Raw genomic sequence first — 20823 nt, forward strand, 5'->3', positions numbered from 1 at the left:
ACCCACACACACACACTGGGTGACTCCACTTGACCCTTGTTTCTGGGGAACATAGGGTCATGCTACACCCCTACCCACCTGCCCAACCGCCCTGCCAGCCTCATGCGTTTGGGAGACATTTTGGTTCTACGTGAAACTCAACACCGCTGATTTAAGCGCTGATGACACTACTGAGGCCCCTGTGTGTGTTAAGCCATAGGGAGGGCTTTTGTGTTTGTGTGGATGGAGCGGGTGTTGGTGGGGCTGTGTTTGGGCAGGGGGCTCTAACGCCATCATGTGACTAGTCATTGTTGTTATGTCTTTACATCCTCCATTGTCCTCTCGTCATTGTTTTGTTACGCTGCCCGTGTTGCGTTCAGGAGCACACCGCGAACAAGAATGTAATTCTTTCCTTCCTTCCTTCCTTCCTTACTCAGTTCATTTGGTTTTATCTTCTATCAGTCGGCAGAAGGTCAGGGTTGTCTTACAAGACTCATCCTGTCAGATCGCGAAAAAGATTTCCTCCTTCCTTCCCAACATAAATGAAATCAGCTTTAAATCATGACTATATTATCATGTTTCTCTATTGGTTAGTGAAGCATTCAGCCAAACCCAAGCAATAATAATACCAATTTGAAGTTGTTAATTTAGAAGGCAAAATTGTTTCCAATACACCAGGGGAAAACCTGTATTTTGATATTTTTGAAAATCCATACTTTTGTTGCTGTTCGTTTGTTTGTTTTCAAAAGGTTGATTGTATATTTTGTCTTTTCTGTCTCTTTTCAGGATTCCATGAGCGCGCTGGCTCACGATTTGAACTATCCTACCCTGCGGAAAAACAAAAACATCGAGTCCTTTCTGAGCCGATGTAAGAGCTACAATGTGTTTGTTTGGTGAAGGTCAAGGTTCTCCTGCTTAGCTCGAAAAATACCTGTAAAGTTGTTAAAAGGGACCTGTTAGGCTTCTTTGCTTTTTCCCTTTCCATTAGTGTGTTATATAGCTGTGTTGTGCATGTAAAAGGTCTGCACAGTTACAAAGCCCAAAGTCCACACCAAAGGGAGTTACTCTCCCCCACAGAAACACTGCTCCTGAACTCCCTGAAACGACTTTTCTTCCGTAACATGGTGATGTCACCAAGTAACATATTTGCATAACGGTTAATTTGGTACGCGCTCAAACAAAGCTAGTTAGAGCGGAGCTGGAGCGGAGTCCAAAGAGTTTGGTTCGGTTGACCAATAACAACAGAGTGGGCCAGCTGACCATTCAGAGCAGACTGGGCTTTTCGGGAGGGGCAGGAGCTCAAACAGAGCGTTTCAGACAGAGGGTGAAAAGAGGTGCTGCAGCATGAGGAAAATAAAGTATTTTTTTTAAACATTAAAGCACGTAAACATGTTCTAGTAGAAACCCAAAATATAAGAATGCACCTGAAAATAAGTATAACAGGTCCTCTTTAATACACACCAGAGTACTCTAGTGATGATTAATTATGTTACTTGTTTATCATTGCACACAACCTATATGAACAGTAGAACTTTTACGACTTGTAAGAAAATCCTTTTTTCTGCAGGCTACATTCTGGAGAGTGTATACAGTAGTTGTTGTTTCTGCTAAAGGTCATAAAAGAGATAAGAAATATATGAGTAAACGCCTCTGTAGTCTGATTTTGGTGTTCAAATCAAATTGCTATTTGGCCTTGACAGATTTTACAGCCAAAATATCAGTAAAAGTTGGATGTGTGTCCCTTTTGTACAGACTGTTTTGCTTTTTCTAATCAATATTTTTGTGAAATCGTTTGCTCTTTATCTGTGTTTAGACTTGAGGCCGTGCACAAACATTGACATTAACAGCATGGGCCAACCTCTGGTTAAATGTGTGTCTTATGTAAAAGAATATACATGCAGCAGCACGTCCTCCTCCCACTGTGCCACTAATCTGTCTCCTTTCTAAACCACTCGATGGCCAATTGATGAAAATGTCTGGCCCTGCACAACATGTTTCCTCTCACTGACCTCTCTCACATGCAGACGTTAACTACTGACCCGTTGCTTTGAACCTAAATGGTTGAAGCTTGACCCTGTGTATGTGTCACCATGGTAACATATTTGTGCATCCCGCAGATGAAAAGGCGGCGAGTCAGCTGCGAGAGCTGCAAGTGAAGCTTGAAGACTTCGACAAAGTGAAGCTGATCGGGAGAGGAGCCTACGGTGAAGTGCAGCTGGTGAGATGTTTATGTCAATTAAGAGTTAACCAATAAAGTGTGTTATTTCTTTTAAATTATGCTGCAGCAGTGCAGTTTGATATAAAGGGAGATGGAGCAGGAGAGTTCCTGAATTCACTCATTTTGGCACCAAAATACCAGAAATGTGAACCACTAGAGGGAGCAACAATCTGTGAATCTACCAAAACATAAAATGTGCAACAGCTGCAGCTTGTTTTTGGTGTTTCAAATATAATTGGCACCTTTCTCCGCAACGTGGCCAAATTTAAGTTTAAAAAACGTAATTAGGGCACACAGCAGTTCCTTCCAAACTCCTGTTTTTTCCAGATGCCTGTGTCTTGTGCTGGTGGAAACTTGAATCTGGTCGCTACTGTGGTAGAAACAAGTCTGGACAGGCTCAGTGTGTGTGGGAGAGGAGTGTGAAGTCTGTTGTGGGGGTGTGGAGGGGATGCTCACTGTGTTTGGGCTTGAAATCTTGTGTAAGCATGTCTTTCTATGGGTGTGTGCCTGCAATTATGGGTTCCCCTCTCTCTCTCTGTTTCTCGTGTTATCTCGGTCATTGTGACACTGTCACTATCTTGTTCTTATTGTCCTCGCTCAGTTATCGCTGTTTACACGCCAACGTCTCCTCTCTTGTCCTCCCCCTGCCGCAGGTCCGCCACAAGGCCTCCCGGAAGGTCTACGCCATGAAGCAGCTCAACAAGTTTGAGATGATCAAGCGGTCGGACTCGGCCTTCTTCTGGGAGGAGAGGCACATCATGGCCTTTTCCAACAGTCCCTGGGTCGTCCAGGTGTGCACATCTACAGGTTTTATTCTATTGAAAAGACACAATATGTAACGTAGTGGAAGGGTTGAACATTTTTCTCTGTCAGACCCGGCCTCTTTCCACTACAGAGACTGAGCAGCTTTTTACTAGATGTCTGGCCCTTTTGAACACATACCAAAAATACCATTTTTCTCATGTTAAGTATACCAAATATTATTAGAACCATTCAAATAGGATGTCTGCTCTACCTGTCTGCTTGAATTAGTTTTTGTTTTTTAAAATAAACCAAATCAAATAGTAATTGTAGCCATCAAGACATCAATTTCCTGTTTTTTTTTACTCTTTTTCTCATTTAATCTATATATAACACAAGAGTTAGATAAGATTTTTTAAGCTTTTACACAGTTGATTGAATTGTGGATTGTACAAAGATCAAAATCAAGAAGATGACTGGAATTCTATATTATATTTCATTCATTCAGGGTAACGTACTACATATGCAGGGGTGGACAATATGGATGAAATCTTCTATCATGTAATATGTCATTTTATATTACAACAGCAACATATTGTACATCATAAATTTAGAAACCGTTTATAGATAAATTGACGATATGGGAATTAGATAAACTCAAATACTACTGATATTTTTAAACTCAGTATCAGTGTGAATTAATATGATGTGGGGATCACTATTTGTACTTTATATTAAATTAGATTCAATGTTATTGTCTTTGCACACAATAAATACCAGTGAAAACAAAAATGCCATCTAGCATCAGACAGTACAATCGGTAGCAAAGTGCATAAAGATATCCATAAAGATAAAGTAATGTGCAGAGTGAACATTAAAGGGGACATATCATGCTCATTTTCAGGTTCATACTTGTATTTTGTAGTTTCTACTAGAACATGTTTACATCACATTATCTTTCTCATACTGTCTGTCTGAATATACCTGTATTCAAACAGTCTAAAATGCTCTGTTTTAGCACCTGTCTCTTTAAGACCCCCTCCTGAAAAAGCCCAGTCTGATCTGATTGACTTGAGAGAACAATAAATATGCCGCACCTTTGTAAAGGTAGTTCTCTAGCTGTGGGCGATAACGAGCCTGCACGTAACATACAGTAGGAAGGAGAGCCAAATCTGAATAGCTTGTTAAATCACATGTTTTCTGATCTAGGCAGCCAACAAAAACTGACTGGGTTGTCTTATTTCACAGTTTGTGGGGTGGTAGGAACTCCAGATACCCACATGTATGTACCCAAGCACTGAAAAAGGAAGTGTTCATGATATGTTCCCTTTTAAATGATGTGGTAGTGATGGTAACAACGGATGTAACTGATATATACAAGATAAACAAAAAAACACTACACAAAATGCAGCTACGATATGTAAATAGTGTAACTATGATTATGTCATAATATACTGTATTATGTGCGTTGGAGTAATAACCTGGCGTCATGATGTTGGCATAGATAATAATCTATGACTGTTTTTTCTATGACATCATCCATAGATAACAGCCACACCTTATAGTCAAATCCATACCACAGTAGTGACTCTACCTCCCATGTTGGGCTTTCAGTGACATTAAACGATTCGAGTTTGTTGTTTTCCAGCTGTGCTGTGCTTTCCAAGACGACCGCCACCTCTACATGGTGATGGAGTTCATGCCCGGAGGCGACCTGGTCACGCTCACCATGAACTACGACATGCCGGAGAAGTGGGCTCGCTTCTACACAGCCGAGGTAGTGCTGGCGCTGAACGCCATCCACGCCATGGGCTTCATCCATCGGGACGTCAAACCCGACAACATGCTGCTGGACCAACACGGACACCTCAAACTGGCGGATTTCGGCACGTGCATGAAGATGGACTCGGTGGGTTGGTTTTATAGTCGTATCGTTGTTGTTTTCAAATGCGTTGGATCTGGATAGAGGATCAAGTGTACGGACCTTTTACATTAGAGGATTTTAGTCCTTTAATGTTGAAGAGAATAGTTTAATAGAGAGTGAATTTACTTGATTAGTGGCCTTTTTTTTCATGTCCTAGTGCACCACCAAGTGTTCAGGTTGCAAAGTGATTCTAAATGCAGGTTATTGAAAAGGCCCCAGAGGTTATTGTGCTAAACAGCCAATCTAGAGCAGAGCAGAGGTGCCGCCTCTGGTGCGAGTCAGGAAGTTGTTTTCCACCTTTTTGTTTTCACCACAGCAATTTCTAAATAGCTGGTTCAGCAAGTGGCTCCACACATTAAATGAGCTCTCTGGAAGTCTACCAGCAGACAGAAAGAGTGTCATATAAACTTTTGTCTCAGAATATCTGGAGTATTGTTAAAAGTTCAGAGGTATTTTATACAAGAAAAGTTTTTTGTGGGGGTCATGAAAAATAGAAATTGACTTTGCAGCCAATGTGGAAATACAGTATGTCTTATTTATTCTGCTTTCAAGTCTCACTGCTGTTTCATTCTTGCTTCCTCTCTCCAGTAAATCTTTTTGTTTATGTTGTGTTGTTGCAGACAGGCATGGTGCACTGTGACACAGCCGTAGGCACGCCAGACTACATCTCCCCTGAGGTGCTCCAGTCTCAGGGTGGTGACGGTTACTACGGCCGGGAGTGCGACTGGTGGTCTGTGGGAGTCTTTATCTATGAGTTGTTTGTTGGTAAGTACATCATGTTCCTTCATTCATTTTGTGCTGTTTGGCAGTTATAATCCTAAACATCTCCATCCTAAAAATCAATCATATTTTTAAAACTACCATTTTTTCGCAGGTGAAACTCCCTTCTATGCCGAATCCCTGGTGGGAACGTATGGGAAGATCATGAACCACAACAACACACTCATCTTCCCAGATGATATACAGATGTCTCAGGATGCCAGAAACCTCATCTGTGCCTTTCTTACTGACAGGTTTGCACAAACTCTAAATCATATAAACTAACACTCGTGCTTTAACAAGAATATTTCACTATTTCAGACCAGCCATGTGCATAAATACTTACATTTTCTTTCTCTACCCCACTATTTATGTAACTGATAAAGGCAAGGTAGCCAAAAATGTTTAGTGAATAAAGCATGGTGTTGTAGGGCAAAAATCACTTCAACTTCAGCCGATTAAAGGGGACTTATTATGCTTGTTTTCAGTTGCATACTTGTATTTTGGGTTTCTACTAGAACATGTTTACATGCTTTAATGTTCAAAAAAACGCTTTACTTTTCTCATACCAGCTGTGCTGCAGCACCTCTTTTCACCCTCTGTCTGAAACGCTCTGTTTGAGCTCCTGCCCCGCCCCTCTAAATAGCCAAGTGTGCTCTGATTGGTCCAGCTCCAGCTCTAACTAGCTTTGTTTGAGGGCGTGCCAAACTAGCCGCTAGGCAGGTATTATGCAAATGTGTTACTTGGTGACATCACCACGCTACGTAAGAAAAGGCGGGACTTCAAGCAAGCGTTTCAGGCAGTACAGGACCAGTGTTTCTGTGGGGGAGAGTAACTCACTTTGACATGGACTTTGTAACTTAGCAGAAAAGCATCAGTGCCCCATGATCAATTCATGGTTAGTTTTGATCTTTTCATGGGATTTGTTGACAAAAACAAAAATATAGAATATCACCAGACATATTTGTTTATAAAACTAATATTCTGTCTTATTAATTTGCTAAAAACAATATCAGTGACTCAAACCTGAGTGTACAGTATAGTGCTGATCCCAGCTACCATCGTAACACAAATAGTTCCATTCTTATATATACAATAACATCAAATATTAGTATTAAAGGTAAAAAAGTGACATGAATGTGTGGGTGTGGGTCATGCACTCGGTTAGTGGCCCATCCCCCTGGAAGAAACCACTTCCTGTTTACATTAGTAACCCCGCCCCCCGTGGAGGCTCAAACACAGGCCCTTTCTGCTTCCATACAGAGCAGCCTTTCATTTTTCCTCACTCAGTTTATTTACCTTCTCACTCACTATTCTCTCACCACAGACAGAATCTCGCATGTGTACGGCTGCCCAGCCACACACACACACACACACACACACACACACACACACACACACACACACACACACATATCTCAAACACATTCATTCACCACTTAACCAACATGCTCTGTCACTGTCGCCCCGGCTTGCTGAATCATTCCTGTAAGCACCACCAACCATTCATCCTCCTTCCCTCATTTTCCATATGTTTTTCATCACTCCCCCATTTCTACCTTTTCTCAGTGCCACTTTCCATTTCTCCATCCTCATCATTTGCTTGCGGAACTTTCTCCTTTGCACTCCTGCAGTTTTCTGGGCAGTGAGACACGGTCCGTTGTAAAGCCAGTACTTGGTTGCATGTCAGATTTTTTTTATTTTTTTTGCGGGGGTTTAAAAACTCTCCCTTTCTTCCTCCCCGCCCCTGCCCTCTCTTCCTCTTGGCTGAGTCTGGAATGTCCCACACGTGGCAAGCCCAAACTGCCGCACCCCTCCGGCCCTGTACCCAGCGGTGGAGGAGGGAGGAAAGGGGGGGACGAGAAGGAGTGTGTAGAGTTTTAGAGAGAGAGAGAGGAGGAGGAGAAGGAGGGAAGGCAGCGGCGACTCTAGCAGTTGTGTTTGAGTCAGTCAGAGTTGTTGATGTTGGCTCCTGCACTCTGATCCTGCTGTCTTTCTCCACTTGGATCTACATTATCTGTCTGGTTAGAGGAGGTTCCAGTGTCCACCAGTGGTCATGCGGCACTCCATGCTGGTCAGTGTGGTCAGAGCGTAGTGGTCACTCTGCTGGGCTGTGTGTTTGGGATGAGATGTTGGTGGTGATGGTGGAGGTGGAGGTGGAGGTGGATGGGGGCGAGTGGGGTGTGTGTTGTGTTCAGGCTCTGCTCACAGTCTCCGTCCTGTTGCTGTTCTGTGCAGGAAGGTTCGTCTGGGCCGCACCGGAGTGGATGAGATCAAAGTCCACCCTTTCTTCAAGAACGACCAGTGGACCTTCGACAACATCCGAGAGAGTAAGCGTGTGCATGTGTTTGAATATTGTGTTTGTATTGTTATTAAATCCCCACAATGCAGGTGCACATTTTGCCTTTTCCATCTCTGGTAATGTCTTGTTCTTTTTCTTGCCTCTCGTGGTCGTTCCTACGCCTACTTCTTATCATCTCCGGCCCATTCCTCTGCAGATCTGCTTCTTCTCAGCCTTAGTTCAGAGTTTATTTCCATCTCCTGAGCCATTAAGCCTGCATTTATGGTGCACATGTTCCCCATATGCCCTTATCTTTTATCATTATATAACTGGATGCTGTGCAGAGCACATGATGCACGAAACCTGCAGGATAACCAGCTGCATATGGCTGCCACTCAGAGAGCAGATTAGAGAAAATTGAGAAAATATCAAACACTGCAGATTTTATACTAGATAGTACCAGTACTAGCTATACACACACACTGATGAGACTGAAAGGCTGTTTTAATAAAAGGCTCCACCAATAGGAGCATGTTGTGTTAAAGGGTGTGTAGCAGCAAAAACCGAGCTGAGTCCAAGATGTCATAATAACTGCTATAACATATTTAAATTATTACATTAACTGGCCTTTGCGATGTACAATCAATTAGCTTTATTGGCTAAATACATAACTTAAAGAATAAGTCATAGGTGGAGTTGTTCCATTACATTATCACATTATCACTCCGTAAATCAGCAAATAAAATGGAAATAATAACGTCTATTTGATGTAAGAATGTGATGATGTTATATTATCCAAGAACACTTTATTGCATTTTCTTTATGGTTTTATTTCCATTTGCAATTCGAAAAACAACAGAGAAAAAGACAAAAATGTCAACTTATCAATGCAAAATCAATAATCATATCCAGCCATGTTAAACAGTTATCTTGGGTTTAAAAAAAAGAGTTCATACAGTATGGTATAGATCCCTTTTGAAGGAATTCATTATAGATGTATTAAAAAGAAAGATAAAAGGGACATAAAAACACATGAACTGATCTGGTCAATCAAATAAAAATATAAAAAACAATCACCTTCAATGGTGAAAAAGATTCTAATCTTTTTATATATAGCTGCAACGGTTCTAATATCATGTTATTGAGCTCAAACCTTAAGGGAATAAGGAAAGGGATATATGAGGAATATGAACAGGACCTCTGTGTGTCTGTGTATAATCACATGCAGGCTCTTTTCTCCGTCTCTCTGCTTCACCTGGCTCTGATTAAGAACAACAGACAGAACTTCTGACTGAACTTCAGACTGCCTGGCAGTCTGCAACACAAAACCACTACTGTGCCACTGCTGTGCTGCGCAGCTCTCTTCATGTTTGCACATGCATGTCCAGTAACACACACTCAAAACATCCTGCAGGGCTGCATGTAGTGTTTAAGGAGGACTTTACTCCCTGCTGAGTGGCTGTGGTGACTCAGGAGGGTTATTTTACCATGTTTGGACTCTCTGAAGATCCTCCCAGTTGTCTTCATGTTTATCAAGCTTATCAAGTATTTGGATGGTGATGAAAAGAAGCCAGCACTACGGATGGATGGCCCAATGGATGGATGGATGGATGGATGGATGGGCCTGGAAGCAGCACCCCCCGTAGCGGCGGGCGGGGCCGGCTGTGCGGCCGGCTCTAATGAGAGGGGCGCCCCAGTTCGGAGGGTTGCTCCCGCTCTCTCACTCTCACTGTGGCCACGGCTGCCTGTCATTAACCGCCCGCTATCAGAGAGCATTCTGGGAAGTCGTGCCACAAGGGCCTCCATGGAGCGGCCTGTGTCTCTTTCTGTCTGACCACATTTTGGCTTTTTTTCTGCCTCTTCTCTTTTTTTTATTTCCCCTCATTTGTTTCATTCCTGCGTTTGGGTCTCTCCCTGTATTTTCTCCTCCATCCTTGAGTCACGTTTGTCACGCTGAGGGTTGCGACTCGACCCAACAGTAATGAGCTCTTTGCTCGGAGCCAGAATTGCACTGGTCGGTCTGAAGGAACTCGATCCATAATGGGCTGCTTTTTTTCTCTCAATTAGGAACTATTTATAGGTTAAAGGAGTAGCTTAGTTTTATCTGATTGGCCCTTTGACACATTCTTGTCAGCCTGTTGTGTTGTGCAGACGTTTTAAAGCCCGCCTGCCCGCTCTCTTCTCACAGGAGCAGGCGTTTAGGACTCAATTTGTGAAAGGCGCCGTGTGTGGGGCACAAAGCGAGCACTGTACGGGAAAAGGAGTGGTGTCAGCCTCACGCCAACCTGCAGAGAGAGAGAGAGCTTACTCAGACTGCAAGCAGTGCCAAAGTTGGCATAGAATTTACTCTGAAACACACCTGAGAAAATGTTTGTTGAAGATGTACTTTAAATTTAAAGCACTGGGTTTTAATCTTTCTGTTTCTGTCGTCCAGCTGTGGCTCCAGTTGTGCCCGAGCTGAGCGGTGACATCGACACCAGTAACTTTGACGACATAGAGGAAGATAAAGGAGATGCTGAGACCTTCCCTCCACCCAAAGCCTTCGTGGGCAACCAGCTACCATTCATCGGCTTCACTTACTTCAAGGAGGACCAGTATGTGTTTTATTCTGACTTACTTTACTTCTGCTCTGCTGTTGTGCATAGAAAGTTTGTCTGGATACCGGGATTAGAACCAAATGTAACTCTCGTGTGTGGGAACTTTCACAACTTTTAGGGCCTCTAGACTCAGGTTTAAGGACAGCACTGTGGTTGAAAAAGACAGCTTCACACCCACACAGCGTCACACCGGTCAGACACTGTATGCCTGTTCGAGCTCCACACTGCCGCCTTGTTCCGACAGCCCCTTTAAATGCCCTCTTTGCTCATGATGGAGTCTCGGTTTTAAAGCCCTGGTCTCGATCGGTAGGAGAAGTAGTAAAAAACGTGTTGGATTTATGAGTTTATAGTGCTTTAATCATTAAACATCAAGGGATGTTTTTACTTTTTTGGGCTCATGAAGCTGAAGGTTCAACTAATTTCGTCTGAGCAATTTCTCTTTTACATTAATCTGACAAAACAATGTCATTTAAGTCAGTGAATGACTATCAATCCAGTGCACAAGAGTGTACAGGTATGGCTTTAGATCAGCCTTCCTTGGATTTCAGACACACTGCATCTCTAACTGTGCATTTTAGGATTTAACTTTTCTGAAGTCATCTTAATTTTTTTACCAGTATGATTTGGTAGGGCTGGGCAATATATCGATACTATATCAATATCGTGATATGAGACTAGATATCGTCTCAGATTTTGCATATCGTAATATGGCATTAGTGTTATTTTTTTCTGGTTTTAAAGGCTGTATTACAGTAAAGTGATGTCATTTTCTGAACTATTTTGTTCTATTATTTGCCTTTACCCACTTAGTCATTATATCCACATTACTGATGATTATTAAGCAAAAATCTCATTGTGTAAATATTTTGTGAAAGCACCAATGGTCAACTCTACAATATCGTTGCAATATTGATAGAGATATTTGGTAAGAAAATATGGTGATATTTGTTTTTCTCCATGTCGCCCAGCCCTAGTATGTATGCGTGCATTTCCATTTTTAAAAATTATGAACACCGTGCGAGAAGAGTTTAAGCTTAAGGGCATAATTTGTCTTAAAATGGTCGTAAAATTGCTTCAGATTTCTTGGTCATTACTGTACGCAGCCATGTGGCAGAGTCCTGTAACGATTCCCAGAGATAGTTGCCCGCCATTACGTTAAGTCCACCACCATGTTGGCGACACACAGTGTGGGTTGGAGGCATCCGTTGGGTTTCTCCAAAGGTAAACCCATCCAGATGTAAGAAGAAGCTTGAAAGATCTTCAGCTTTTTCTTTTCCACAGCACCACAGCTTTGTGCTCCATGCATGAGGTTAGTATGGGTCTTCTTAAGTAGAAGATATTTCTGAATGGCTTTGGTGAACATTCAGCTTCCCCTTGACCACCCAGTTGGCCTTATGGGTCTGGTTAGGATGAAATACGTCACGTAGAAATATGGACATAGTGTTGGATGATATCAGGTAAACTCAGTGACAGACATTCATGGCTCTCTTCTCTGCCAGGTTGCTGAACGGACAAAACAACCGCTCTGTGGAGGATTCAGAGGACAGTAAGGAGAACTCTGAGGACAAGGACAGTAAGAACGAGGTGGGTGTTTTTGTGCATGTGTGGTCTTAATATTATGCTAACAGAGGAGAGATAACAGATGGAAATGAGCATTAGATAATAGCATTGTTTTCTTTTCTGTCTGAGCAGCTGCAGAAAAAGCTCCATCAGCTGGAGGAGCAGGTCGACCATGAGATGCAGGCCAAAGATGAGCTGGAGCACAAGTGCAAGTAAGACCGGACAAATAACACAAACAGCTGTTTTTTTTTAACTGGTTCTGACATCACAAATACGTTACTATTTGCAAACTTTTCTCTCATGATAAAGCATCCCATTCTACGAATAAACTTTGGGATAAATAGTTCTAATTTTACCATCAGAATGTCTTGAAATGAATAGATAACCATCCAATTTTTGGATGTGCATGTGGCATGTTTATATTGATTATAATCTCATTCATTTTGAGACATTGGTGTAATTATTAGATTGGAAGTCATGTTGTGTGCTTTCCATTGTAAAAGGCTGAAAATGTGTTTGATTGCTTTACACAACAGGAAGTGATGTCTCGTCCTACAAAGCTGATGTTTTCAGAGTTTCTGATAATGGTAGATGGTAAAAAGAAAGGAAAAGAAAATCAGTTCCAACAATCGTTTGATAATCTGGTGTCTGCTGCCTCTGAACTCAGTGATTCGTGGGAATAAAATCCGTAATAAAACTGTTCTTTTTCCCCCCAGAAATGCCACCAACCGTTTAGACAAGCTGGTCAAAGAATTAGACAAGGAGGTGAGGATGGATGCCACTTCAACCGTGTGTCTGATAAAGTGATAAAGTAGGTTTTTCATTCCACTCACACTCTCTTTGTGATTTCCTCTCTCTCTGACTAGATGAATAGCAGGCAGAAAGTGGAGGCTTCACTGAGGCAGCTGGAGAGAGAGCGAGCTCTGCTGCAGCACCAGAGCGCCGAGAACCTGCGCAAGACGGAGATTGAAAGTGACAGAAAACGCAGCCTGGAGAACGAACGTGAGCACCTGGAGAATATTATCTAAACATTAGGCTTAGAATTGCCTGAACAAGATTAAGAAAATATCTTCAAAAGTCATGTGATTTCATCGTACGCAGAGAACTCAGTATATTTATGTAGGTCTCATTTTCATATATTTCAGACTGTTAACTCATTAAAACATTGTAATAAACCACGAGGATATGTGAGAGCTCTGCGTCCTACTGTTTATATCACAGTATATATTCTATATGTTTTTTTATGCTGGCTATCAGTGGGTGGATCGTGGTATTTCACTGAATGTGTTTCATCACATATATTAACTCTTTTATTTGTCTGTATGTTTAGTGAACAATCTGAGGGACCAGCTAGAGGATCTTAGGAAGAGGAACCAGAATTCCCAGATCTCCAATGAGAAGAACATCCAGCTGCAGAGACAAGTAAGGGGGAGCTCTTTAACTTCACTTAACTTGATGACTTTCTATAATGTAGTATTCATACTAACATGCTAATTTAATAATCCATATTCAAGCGAGCAAGTGTGAATGTGCTTTTCCCTCATTAAATCCCTTTAATGTTGCTGCTGCGCTGACCCAGTTCAGCCTGCAGGGAAAAAGTTTCATCCTGTCTTGTTTCCCGTCTTGCAGCTCGAGGAGGCCAACGGCGTGCTGCAGGCCGAGCAGGAGGCGGCGGCGCGGCTGAAGAAGAGTCAGGCAGAGGTGCAGAAGCAGTGTCAGAGCTTTGAGGTCAGCCTCAGGGAGATGCAGGAGAAGTGCGGCCAGCTCGAGAGCAGCAAGATGGAGCTGGAGAAGCAGCTGATGGGGCTGCAGGCCGAGCTGGAGGAGGAGAGGAGAGACCGCAGCCTCGGGACAGAAACTATTACTGACCTGCAGGGTGAGGAGCGGCTGTCTATTACACTTAGAATAAAATAAGTAGTTCCACGTAGGTTAAAAGCAAGACTATGTAACTTTTGAGGAGAATAAAGGTTATTTTTCATCTTTATAAATGAAAAGTTGACTTTAAAACATTATAACATAACTATTAGTTGTAGCTACAGTGACTGCTGTTACATAGTCTCCCTTTAATAGTCACACGGTGGTTGGAAATGAATAATAAGCAGAAGAAAAATACTGTTAAGATGTGCTTGTTTTCTTCAATAATCACAACCTTAGCAACCAGCCAGCTATTATTTACAAGCCTTTTATATTTCAAATGTGTCTATTAAAATGTTATAAGGTTAGAATGTACCAGTCAAATGGGTACAGTCATAACTGCAGGTAATCAATCTGCGATCTTGGAGGGCTCATTCAGTAAACATCTCCTCAGTAGCAGGAAAAAGGCATTACACAACTCTGAGCTTAGGGCCTGGACACGGCTATTAGATGTGAATCGTTGTTTTGGACCGGGCCTTGGGAAATATCCGATCATAGGTGGAAACATCTGTTCAAAAGGGCTCTGAGAGTGAAGCGAGCCAAAGCCGGACTGGAGCCAGCAGCTCTTGTGAGACGCTGTTTGGAAACTTGCTCGGGCCGTGCAGAGAGGCCGGTCGCTGAGGTCAGAGGGGACGCGGCAAAACAAAAGTGTTGCCTGTTTAGCTGCGATGCCTCATGCTTTTCCAAACTCTTCATGTGGGTGGAGTTAGTTAAAGGGAAAATAAACATGAAGTGTGATGTTTTTCGCACATTGGAGGTGTACAAGAACATTATGTCATGTCTCACCTAGGATCGGAGAAGCTCAGGAACATTTTCTTGTAGTTTTTGCTGCTATATTCCTTCTGTAATTTCTTTATTATTTCCTTTTCCCATCACTCCTCCTCCTCAGGACGCATCTCTGGCCTGGAAGAAGAGGTGAAAGAGGTGAAGTCTTCCCTCTTTGAGGTCCGGACTGAGAAGAAGCAGCTACACGAGAAGCTCAACGACCTCGAGAAGGTTGGCCTAACATTTCTAATCACGTGTTTTAAATTTGAGAATTGTGTTTGACATTGTTCTCCATTTTGAAAATGTACTTTTTGTCTGTTCTCAAAATAAATTCTTTTCAAAACATCCCATTACATTAAAGCCATTAGAAAACCTAACATCCTCCTTTGATTTTACAGGAGAAGGGCAACCAAGAGATCGACCTGACGTTCAAGCTGAAGTCGCTCCATCAGAGTCTGGAGCAGGAGGAGGCCGAGCACAAGACCACCAAAGCCAAGCTGGCAGATAAAAACCACATCTACCAGTCCATCGAGGAGGCAAAGTCTGAGGCCTTAAAAGGTGAGAGCAAGTGGGAGGTCAAAAGTATGAAAGATGATTGTGGGATGGATAAAATGCATCAGCTTATGGTCAGTAGTTTAAATTGTGATTAACTTAGCTCACTTAAAGCATCGTTTTTTTTCATGCACTGGTCAATTTTGGGCTATTTTGCGTCCATAACTTCTGTTTTCTTTCAGACTAGTGGAAAGAAAATATCTTAAATATACATTTAGGTGTTGATTTTATGACACTTTGTCGATTTGCGTCTGTAGATTTCTCCTAAATTCATCAAAGTTAGCATTAGATAATGCCTCATTTGCATATTTAAACATACAAATTTCAGAAAACTTGTAATACAAAAAATAATTATCTTAATGTAAGATATCAACTGGGGAAGTTTCATGGTGATATCTATTAGTTATTTGTTTTACCCTATTTACCTGTAATGTCTCCCCTTAACACAAATGTTGATATAAAAAGACAAAAAGTGGAAAAGTGGCTTCATTTAATCAGGAAGGCTGGAGAAGCAATGAAACATAAAGATGATTGGTGTATTAGACCTTGCACAATCTACATTTCTTGACTAAAAATAACTCTAACAGGCCTTCAAATAACAATACTTGGCTCTCCGATTGTCCATTTATCTGCTGCTCCAAGCACATTCACCTCAAAGGCAGAAATTGTGTTGTCGATACTGTGATATTGAGCGCAGCCGGGTAGATTAGCCTCCTGATGGTCGTTTTGTTTGGTCCAGAGATGGAGAGCACCCTGCAGGACGAGCGCAGCTTGAAGCTGCAGGTGGAGGGAAAGCTGCTGCAGCAAGAGAAGGACCTCTCCATGCTGGACTGCGACTACAAGCAGGCGCAGCACAAACTGGGCGAGCTGCAGGCACAGAAGGAGAAACTCTCTGAAGAGGTGCGTCTCGCTCTTAATCTATTTATCGCTTGATAGAAAATTAGCACAATTTTTATATTCTATTTAATAGTCTTAATTAATTCTTATGAAATAAAAATGTTTTTTTTTCCTCCACTGTGGATATTTGCAGCTTTTCCTCCTGTCAAAACCAGAGTCCATTCAAGTTTTAACTGATTTTCAGACAAAATAAGCAATGGTAAAATAACACCTTGGGTCTGGAACCTTGTGATGGATATTTTGATATAGTAATTCATAAAAAAAATAATCATTACTTGCAGCCCCAAATCTTGTTCTGCAGTTTGAGTTGTTCCCCATAACGGTCAGTTAGTGCCACCACTGAAAATACTTTGTGTTTGTGCAGGTAAAGAGTCTGAACTCGCGTCTGGACCAGGAGATCCACAAGCGGAGCATGAGCCAGAGCGACCTGAAGATGCAGACCCAGCAGGTGTCGGTGCTGCGCTCCTCAGAGAAACAGCTCAAACAGGAACTGAACCACCTCCTGGACATGAAGCAGGTCCTGGAGAAACAGATCCAAGAGCTACGCAGGTCAGCACACACACATAATGCAACATAAACACACAACGCAGCTGAGTTTGCTGTAACGCTGTTTGGTAAATTGTTGTGGAGAATCTGATTCATGGTGTCTGGTTTGAGGCTCTGGTTGTTAGTCGGCCAGCAGCAGTGACTGACAGACTGTTGGTCCTGTTCCAGGGAGAAGCAGGAGGCCGGCGGCCAGCTGAAGGATCTGAAGGACCAACTGGAGGCTGAGCAGTATTTCACAGTAATTCTAACCATCAATCTTCCTTCTTTTGTGCACCTTGTCTAGCAGACTAGCAAAAAAAAAAGTCTAAATCGATCTACAATATGGGGCTTGAAAGATATGAGCAGAGAAAGAGTTTTATTTTCCACCCCCGTCCTGAATCTGTGATACTGAACTGAATCCGAAACTGTTTTCCTCCCAAGACCCTTTACAAGACGCAGGTCCGTGAGCTGAAGGAGGAGTGTGATGAGAGGAATAAGCTGTACAAAGAGGCGCAGCTACGACTGGCAGAATATCAGGAGGAGAGGTAACCAGTCTAACGCAGTCTAGCACTAAAATGACCTTTCTATTCCTGTTTTAAACAACATACAGACACATAAAGTCCAAATATCAACAAAATGAGAGCAAAAAAAATGAAACCAAACCAAAAAGATTTAATTCAACATAAAACAAAAAATATTAAATGATATAAAATTAAACAAAGTACGAAGCATGTAACACAAACAAGGTGTTATGCATAGACTTGAAGCATGACAAACAGAACAGATGTGAGGTGTATGTGCACCCAGGTGAGAATATTCACACGGTAGCTATTCGGCTATTTACACCCAGTTAATAGTAGTAGTACTTCAAACTCACGACTTCCACCCGATATACTGGGCTTTGAGTCCTGTGAGAAGCCTATTTTTCACTTAGTTGACTAATTATTTTGTATTTAAATAATTATTATTATTTAATAAAAATATTTATATAACAATATATATGTTATATTTATTTTTATTTTTATTTTTATTTTTATTAGTTTGGTAAGGTTTAGGCACCAAAAACTACTTGGTTAGGTTTGGAAAAATATACTAATACTAGTCTAGTATTGTTGGCTACTGACACCTGGGTAAAAATAAATACTAAAAACTCATATGTTGATGTCCTATGAAATGTCAGTGGTATTGAAGCATCCTCAGGATAACACCACAAAGATGACATTTATCTGTTTTTTAAAGAATGGAACAGACTTTCCAGATTAGTGTTATTTCTCCTCTGTGAATTCATTTCACAGCCAAAGTGGAGAACTTGACCTTTAACTGAGTGAGTGGACCAGATTAGCAGCGTCCCCAGATGCACTGCAGACAAAGATTACTGTGGACAACTGTGATCCAGTGTAACTCTCGCTTGGAAACTGGTGCATTGACAATGACTGTTTGTCCTCGCTAAAGGCAGTCTGGCATAAGAACAGCAGGGATTTTTTTGTATGCAGTTCTAGCGATTTAATAATATGGCAATAATAACCATTCCTTCTCCTCCTCCTCCCTCCACAGGGGTTCCATGACAGCCCAGCTGGAAGCCAGTCTGACCAAGGCGGACTCTGAGCAGCTGGCTCGCTCCATCGCCGAGGAGCAGTACTCTGATCTGGAGAAGGAGAAGATCATGAAGGAGCTGGAGATCAAAGACATGATGGCGAGACACAAGCAGGAGCTCGGCGACAAGGAGGCCACCATCAGCTCGGTGAGATCACAGTGGGGTTCAAGAGCATTTTTAGTTCATTATGAAGTACGTGTTAAATTCCAATGTAGGACGTCTTCAGACATAATGAAGGGCTTTTTTTGTGGTTGATTTGAAATTCAAAATTTTAGATCTTTCCCGTACCAGAAGTATTTCATAAAGTATTTCGAAAATCTGTATTGTTCACAACATAGACTGTATAATAGAAGTGGACGTAGAAGGACGTAAAGGGACACGAGAGGGTGGAGCTAAGTACAACCGAACACTGAATAAGACATTTTAGGCGACCAAAAAGGTTATTATTAACTTTCATGAACTGAAAACACACTGTGAAAGGGTTAAATTTGTAAGATGAAAACACAGACAACGTTGTGGTAGCGACTTGTCAATCAAAAGGTAGCCCCGCCCTAAAGCATCCCCTGCTTTATGGTCTATTTGACTCTAAATGGGACCATCATTTACTAAATGAACATCATACTGTATTGAAGAAGACTTGAAACTAGCGATTGAGACCATAAACTCGTGTTTGCAATGTTTACTGAGGTAATAAATCAAGTGAGAAGTAGCGTCATTTTCTCAAAGACTTCTATACAATCAGACTTCTTTTTGCAACCAGAGGAGTCGCCCCCTGCTGGCTATTAGAAAGAATGCAAGTTTAAGACACTTCTGCATTGGCTTCACTTTTCAGACCCGGAGGTTACTGCCTGGTTTACATCCATGTTTACTGGCTTGCGTTCTTCTTTCATGCCTTTTGTCGGCACTTTGCTGCCTTTCTTGGCGCACTACTGCCACCAATTGTTGATCAGGGGAACAGCCTGAAATTGGCGGCAGGAAAGGAAAAAGATGCAAATGGACCCGCGGACCCGCGGACCCGCTCACAAAAACATTGGTGCCTTTGATTGGACGATTTACAGTATAAAAAATGTGAATAGTACTGATTTATTGTTTTGAAATGTGCTAAATAAATTAAGGTATCTTGCTTGATTGCCACCCCTACAGCTGGAAGAGTCTAATCGCACCCTGACGGTGGATGTGGCCAACCTGGCCAGCGAGAAAGAGGAGCTCAACAACCAGCTGAAGGACATGCATCAACGTGAGTGCCATTTGGAGTTAATGAGCACATTTCTACAAGAATGACATTTCCCCGAGTCCCGGGAAATGTGTTAAAAAGCCGTCTTACACATCCAGATGATTTATGGGGAGAGGTGCTATTAAAATGTCATGAAAAGTGCCTGTTAATCTCTTCATCGGGGAACCAAGTGTCTGTAGAACGGCAGAATATTGGTCTTCAAACTTGCGCTTTAATTTATGGATTGCTTCTCTAAAACTTAAGTAAGTAAAGTATGTGAGTGCTGAATTAATGTCCTTCCCTGCTATTTATACAGAGCTCCAGAAAGCCATGGAGGGGGAGAAGCAGATGAGCTCGGTCAAACTGTCCTTTGAAAAGCTGGTGCAGAATGAAAGGACGCTAAAAATTCAGGTGTGTGTCTGGGCGCCTACACAGGTCTGGAAAGACTGCAGTGTTTTCTATACTTTACCTTTTACCGTCTGACTTTTTACGACTGTTATGTCACATCATTTGTTGTTAAGAATAATATTCAGCTGCAGGCTTGTGTTGAACTCTGGGCAAAATCACTGAGATCTGAAACTAGTCTCAGTGCAGCAACATTGATATTCCTGCAGGCTTCCCTGTGTGTGGACTGAATTCACATTAATCACAAAGAAATCTCTGACAAAGCACATTGCTGTGTTTTTTCTTTTTTGCTCCCAGGCTGTCAACAAGCTGGCCGAGGTGATGAACAGGAGGGAGACGGTGCGAGGAGGCCACCGGAGCATCGGCAACGAGGTGCACAGGAAGGAGAAGGAGAACAGGAAGCTGCAGCTGGAGCTGAGGACGGAGAAGGAGAAGCTCAACAGCACCATCATCAAGTACCAGAGAGAGTTGACAGATATGCAGGCGGTCAGTATGCAGACAAACGGCATGAATATTTATATATACTAGGGCTGTCAATCGATTCAAATATTTAATAGCGATTAATCGCAAATTAATCGCGCATTTTGTATCTGTTCAAAACGTACCTTAAAGGGAGATTTGTCAAGTATTTAATACTCTTATTAACATGGGAGTGGGAAAATATTCTTGCTTTATGCAAATGTATGTATATATTTATTATTTGAAATCAATGAACAACACAAAACAATGACAAATAATGTCCAGAAACCTTAGTATGACATGAAAACCACATGTTTCATTAATGTGTTAAAGAAATTAGTGGCGTTAAAACAAAGTTGCGTTAACGCGTTATTATGGCGTTAACTTTGACAGCCCTAATATTTACACACTAAGTTGTGTGCAGATATTACAATTATAAC

General features: G+C 41.9%; 1 protein-coding gene across 6 annotated transcripts in view; it reads left to right on the forward strand.

Moving 5' to 3' along the window:
* LOC141756308 (rho-associated protein kinase 2-like) overlaps positions 1-20823 on the forward strand; it is a 32516-nt gene that overhangs the window by 5173 nt on the left and 6520 nt on the right. For 5 of the 6 annotated variants that reach the window (XM_074615936.1, XM_074615937.1, XM_074615939.1 and 2 more), the window contains exons 2-25: positions 766-847; positions 2097-2197; positions 2851-2988; positions 4587-4847; positions 5483-5627; positions 5737-5875; positions 7860-7951; positions 10337-10496; positions 11999-12083; positions 12192-12271; positions 12776-12824; positions 12926-13061; positions 13390-13481; positions 13689-13935; positions 14863-14969; positions 15137-15296; positions 16030-16190; positions 16552-16736; positions 16902-16971; positions 17154-17257; positions 18267-18453; positions 19450-19543; positions 19836-19930; positions 20222-20410. In XM_074615936.1, the coding sequence (XP_074472037.1) occupies positions 766-847; positions 2097-2197; positions 2851-2988; positions 4587-4847; positions 5483-5627; positions 5737-5875; positions 7860-7951; positions 10337-10496; positions 11999-12083; positions 12192-12271; positions 12776-12824; positions 12926-13061; positions 13390-13481; positions 13689-13935; positions 14863-14969; positions 15137-15296; positions 16030-16190; positions 16552-16736; positions 16902-16971; positions 17154-17257; positions 18267-18453; positions 19450-19543; positions 19836-19930; positions 20222-20410 (3159 nt within the window). Of the gene's footprint in view, positions 1-765; positions 848-2096; positions 2198-2850; positions 2989-4586; positions 4848-5482; positions 5628-5736; positions 5876-7384; positions 7696-7859; positions 7952-10336; positions 10497-11998; positions 12084-12191; positions 12272-12775; positions 12825-12925; positions 13062-13389; positions 13482-13688; positions 13936-14862; positions 14970-15136; positions 15297-16029; positions 16191-16551; positions 16737-16901; positions 16972-17153; positions 17258-18266; positions 18454-19449; positions 19544-19835; positions 19931-20221; positions 20411-20823 lie in introns of those variants that run through there. The other variant, XM_074615940.1, reaches the window with a different exon arrangement.

The sequence above is a fragment of the Sebastes fasciatus genome, chromosome 18, assembly GCF_043250625.1.
Source record: "Sebastes fasciatus isolate fSebFas1 chromosome 18, fSebFas1.pri, whole genome shotgun sequence".
In the NCBI taxonomy this organism is placed as follows: Eukaryota; Metazoa; Chordata; class Actinopteri; order Perciformes; family Sebastidae; genus Sebastes; species Sebastes fasciatus.